We start from the raw sequence: 5,322 nt of genomic DNA, 5'->3' as shown, positions 1-5,322 counted from the left end.
GGGGGGGGGTGTTTTAAAATAAATAAAAGCAGATCACAGTGACCCTCACAGCAGCTGCTTATTGTCAGAACGCGCGCGGGCCCTGTGTGAACGTGGGAACCCAGCACGTGATGAAGGCCTGCGCGCTGTATTCATCATCGGACCCTGCTGCTCCACGCGCACAACAATGTGTCCACAGCTTTAGCTCAAATCCCCCCACACCCCCCACCCCCGCCAGTCATGCGTAACGTCAACAAGGCTGCGTTCTTTTTCAACATGAGTCCTCCCAAAGACAGCGAGTTAGATCTTCAGATAATAAAAGTTGAGCTGAATTACTTCAAACATGGAAAATATCGTTTGGAGTAAAATCCTCAGTTTGTCTTCATCTTTTCACGCACAGACCTTCAGGCTGCAGAGGACCAGCACTGCTCACTTCTTTACTGGTCATGAATCTATACTTAATGCGGGCTGCCTGCCTGTGAGAGTGGGAGTCCCTTCCCATAAGTTTTTTTTTCTTTTTGCCGTCACTTGATTGCTGTCGCTGTAGAGGGGGCTGTACCACACTCTGCCTGCCATGTGGACACCGCTACTGCTGGTGGCGCAACACAAACCGTGCGCCCGCGCGCTGCAGAGAGAGACGGGAGGACGGCGAGCGGGAGAGAGGAGGCGACCTGCTCCTGAAGCGAACATCCTCACATCCTCCAACACACACTCCTGATTCTTTCTGCAGCCTTCGTTCCATCACCTTTACCTGCGCTGTCAGGGACTAGAGGGGAGCTGCGGGCGCGTCTAAGGTGACTTTTGGTGACAGATTTCTGAGCTGTGTCTCATCATGCAGTTGTTTATTTTTCTTTTTTTATTATTATTAATCACGATTTTTAATACGGTTCTTGGAAATTTTGGTAGATTTTAAGATGTCCCATTAACAGAAAAAGAAAGCCTTCAGACAAAAATCCTTAAAGCGAGGTTGTGCGTAAAACCAAAACCAAACCGTGTTGCTTTGTTTTATAATAACGTGAGCTCTAAAAATAGAAATAAATTAAAAAAAAAAAGTCATTTAAATTAAAACTTAAGGCCTAGACATGAAAGACTTATTAGAGGAATATTACCCGAGGCTGAACTAAATGAAATGTTTCCACAGCTTCCAGGTCCCCAAAGAATGGACTCCATACCTGCAGGACGAGACTCCAGCTCTTCGCCAAACTCCAAACAAGAACTGTCCTACCCGACCTCCAACCTGAAGCCCAACCAGGTGGGGGAGACGGTGCTGTACGGAATACCCATCGTGTCCCTGGTGATAGATGGTCAGGAAAGACTTTGCCTCGCGCAGATATCAAACACCTTACTGAAGAACTACAGCTACAACGAGATCCACAACCGGCGCGTGGCGCTGGGGATCACCTGCGTCCAGTGCACCCCCGTCCAGCTGGAGATCCTGCGCAGAGCCGGGGCCATGCCGATCTCCTCCAGGCGCTGCGGGATGATCACCAAACGCGAGGCGGAGAGACTCTGCAAGTCTTTCCTGGGGGCTCACTCGCCTCCTAAACTTCCGGATAATTTCGCCTTCGACGTGTCCCACGAATGCGCCTGGGGGAGCCGGGGCAGCTTCATCCCGGCCAGGTACAACAGCTCCAGGGCCAAGTGCATCAAGTGCTCCTACTGCAACATGTACTTCTCCCCGAATAAATTCATCTTTCACTCGCACCGCACGCCGGAGTCCAAGTACACGCAGCCGGACGCGGCTAATTTTAATTCCTGGAGGCGGCACCTGAAACTGACGGATAAGAGCAGCCCCATGGAGGTCCTGCACGCGTGGGAGGACGTGAAGGCCATGTTCAACGGGGGCAGCCGCAAGAGGACCCTTCCGGGTGGCGGGGGCTCCGAGTCCAGCTCGTCTCTGAAGCTGCATGGGCCCATCCGCTCCCGAGAATCACCCGAGGTCCCCGCAAAAATCCTCAGCTGCGAGGACACCCGCGGCGCCATGAGCAGCGCGCGCAGCTACCCGGTCATCCCGGTGCCCAGCAAAGGTTTCGGGATGCTCCAGAAGATCCCCCCGCCGCTGTTCCCCCACCCGTATGGCTTCCCGGCCTTCGGCCTGTGCCAGAAAAAAGAGGACGGTTTGATGAGCGAGCAGAGCAAAGCGGGCCTGCCGGGGGTGCTGTGGCCCGGTACCAAGGACAGCGCCTACCACTCCTTCCCCATGTTCTGGCCCGCAGCGGGCCCGCTCCCCATGCCTCCCTACCCGCAGGCTGCGCACAAGCCCCCACCGCCGGAGCTGCTGTGTCCCGCCAGACAGACGGACGTGGACATCTCTGAGAGCAGCGACCGGAGCACGAACACGTCCAAAGACAGCCTGGTGGAGAACGAGCGCTGCTCCAGCACGCAGTCCGCGCGCAACGAGGACGACAAATCCGGGGACGAGGGGAGGCTGGTGGAGGGGGTGAGCCTGCCGTCCCGGAAAATCAGCTACGTGTCCGCGTTCAGACCCGTCATCAAAGACGCAGACTGCATAGCCAAGCTGTACGGCAGCAGGGGGGGTTACGGCGGGGGGCGCACCGGGTACCTGTCGCCCGACTTTTTAAGCGAGAGCTCCAGCTACCGGTCCGTGTCCCCGTGCGTGGACAGCGACGGGGAGCCGGACGTGGACGTTGGGACAAACAAAACGCCCGAGGAGGAGGACTCCAGACCTCTGTCCTCTTCAGTGTGTCCTCGGACTCCTCCCGGCCTGACGCAGGACTCAGACTCCAGAGGTACGGAGGGGGGTCCGGCTGAGTCCCAGAAACTGAGTGTCCATGTGGGCCCGTCCTTTGAAAGAGACGCGCAGAGCAAACAGTTATCAGAGCAGCACGTGCCCGCGCCTTTCACAGAAGTGAGTCTCTTCTAACCGGAACTTTACGCACAACTTGTTTTGACTTTCTGAGTAACTTATTGTGTCCTCATGTTTTCATTTCTGATTATTTTATAACACACAAAAAAAAACCCCGCAAATAAAATACTTTGAATAAATATTTTTTAATGCATCTCATTTAAATCCAACCTTTTAAGGTTTACACACCGGAGCGAGCTGAGCCGCAACACAGGAACAGTCCCTACCAGTTCAGACCCACCAATTACCTGACAGCAGTGCTCATTACAAATGGTTAGACACTGGTTCAGTTACATGTTTTGTTCCAATATGATGAACTGGGTGAACGGGGGGAATTACGCTGGTTTGTTTTCTCTAAAGATGAGAGCGCGAGCAAAGAGGAGCCGTCTTCCACCGTGGAGGAGACCGACACCAAATCTGTTCATGGACAAAACGGGCAGGAGAACCAGAGAGAGCCGGATGAGGGTAAGATACAGGCAGGTCATTTAGGCTTTTACCAGCTCTAACACAAATTATGGTTTAATTTATTTTTATTTTTAATTAGATGAATTTAAAAACTTTTGTGTGCGCTCAGGCGAGGACGCGCCAACCAGAGTTGTGCCAACAAGAAGAGACATCCAAAGTCTGGCAAAAGGTAAGACTGCCTGCTTTTATTATTATTAATATTATTCTTATTATTAATAATATTATTATTATTGTTATTCAGAGTAAATTTTACACATTTATTCGTCAGTAAATATTCTTGAATCCCTGGGGCCAAATTATTAAAACCCCTCTTTATTCTGAATAAAACTTTAATCAATCCACAGACCACAGCACACTTTATTACAAATCTAAAACTTTATTTATGTTGTGCTTTAAAAATGAATAAATAAATAAATAAAAAATTCTCTGTTTTGTTTTTTATTTTTGCTTGTCCTGATCTGCTCCGATTACTTCAGCTTTAATTTAATTTACTCTCTTTTTTTCCACATCCTGAAAACTGCTGTGGTTAAAAATAGAAAAGTGTCCTGCATGGTTGATGATCATTTGTTTCTTTCCTCCTCCATCCTTCTGTTTTTTTTTTTTTTTTTTGTCTTAGAGGATCTGCAGAAGCAGCTGCTGGAGCAAGTGGAGCTGAGGAAAAAGCTGGAACGGGAATTTCAAAACTTGAAAGGTACAAGTTGAATATGGCCAAAGCTTTTTTCATCATTATTTTGGCTTTTAGTCAACAAGACAAACATTTCATAAACAAGAAACGTTTTTTATTTTTTTTATTTTATTTATTTCACCTCCCTTTGTGTTGGAGCGTCATGTGTGATTTTAATTTTTTTCCCACACTTTACTTGCAAACAAAAATGTTGTGCCTCAAGAAGGGAAGTTTAATAACAAAGATAATATTTGCTTTTTATGACAATGAAATATAAAAGTCTCATATTAAATAATTAACCAATAATTATTATTTTTGCACTTGATCTGATAAAACCCCTGAACAATAAACTCAGCAGCTGTGATATCTCATCAAACAGGGAAGAAACACAACCAGGTGAAATGTAGAGACAACAACACTCACATTCAGACAGTTTGTAATTATTTAACAAAATTCATGTTTCTCAAAAAACAAATCAAAACAACACGTCTCAGTTTTTCTCAACGCTGTTTTAAAACGATAGAGTTGTGTGTTTAACGTCAGACAGCTGATATTTGAGTGGAGGTGGAAACATTTCTGATTTCTTATGTTTTACTGAACATAACATGAGTTTATTAATGTTATTTTTATTGTTTAAAATTCTCTTCATTCTTACGAGTTTGTCTGAATTGTAAAACAAGGAGAGAAATTTTACAACAGTTGTCAACACTTTTTAAAAAATGCAGTTTTATATATTCAAAGCGTATAAAGTCTCCTCAAAGCAACGTTACTTCCACAAAACAGCTCGAGAAAATCCAGAACCTGTGGAAACATTTAACACCATGATGTGTTTCATTTTATAATGATGATAATAATAATAATAACAATGGCATTAATAATAATAATAATAATAATAATAATAATGATAATAATAATAATAATGATGATGATGATGATGATAATAATAATAATAATAATGACAATAATAATAATAATATAATAATTATTATAATAAAGTTAAACCATATGGTTTGTCTGTGATAAATATATAAATAAATAAATAAATAAATAAATTCATTCAACATTTATTTAGGCAGGTTAATCCCATTGAGCCTCGGGGACTCATTTACCTGATTTCTTAACAAAGAGTGATGACAACAACGGATAACAACAACAATAGACAGTCATAACATAAGCATATAAATTTAAATTTCTCTCTTTTTTTTTTTTTTTTTTACAAATCAAACAAAAAAGCAACTAAAAGGAAAATCAAGGGGAAAAGTGAAATAATAAATAAATCCAGCTAGATTATAAGGCAATTTAGAAAATTAAAAAACTAAAAACATATATACATAACATAACACACACC

The 5,322-nt window shown here is 44.5% G+C and overlaps 1 protein-coding gene across 1 annotated transcript; it reads left to right on the top strand.

The window, feature by feature from the left end:
* The first annotated feature begins 1,138 nt into the window (after positions 1-1,138).
* LOC119416481 (SKI family transcriptional corepressor 1 homolog-B) lies at positions 1,139-4,012 on the top strand. Its single transcript, XM_037683715.1, has 5 exons — positions 1,139-2,848; positions 3,025-3,118; positions 3,206-3,310; positions 3,420-3,479; positions 3,927-4,012. Exons 1-5 carry the CDS (start codon positions 1,139-1,141, stop codon positions 4,010-4,012), a joined length of 2,055 nt encoding a protein of 684 aa, XP_037539643.1.
* The last annotated feature ends 1,310 nt before the right edge of the window (positions 4,013-5,322 follow it).

Source organism: Nematolebias whitei, chromosome 10, assembly GCF_014905685.2.
Source record: "Nematolebias whitei isolate Nwh7 chromosome 10, NemWhi1, whole genome shotgun sequence".
Taxonomy (NCBI): domain Eukaryota; kingdom Metazoa; phylum Chordata; class Actinopteri; order Cyprinodontiformes; family Rivulidae; genus Nematolebias; species Nematolebias whitei.
The sequence above is the reverse complement of the archived record's forward strand: the minus strand, read 5'-3'. Positions and strand labels throughout refer to the sequence as shown.

Excerpts from the sequence above, each read along its gene's own strand:
- LOC119416481 (XM_037683715.1), top strand. The coding sequence starts at position 1,139 with ATGGACTCCATACCTGCAGGACGAGACTCCAGCTCTTCGCCAAACTCC. Across the intron at positions 2,849-3,024 it reads TGCCCGCGCCTTTCACAGAA|GTTTACACACCGGAGCGAGC; the intron begins GTGAGTCTCTTC and ends CAACCTTTTAAG. Across the intron at positions 3,480-3,926 it reads CATCCAAAGTCTGGCAAAAG|AGGATCTGCAGAAGCAGCTG; the intron begins GTAAGACTGCCT and ends TTTTTGTCTTAG.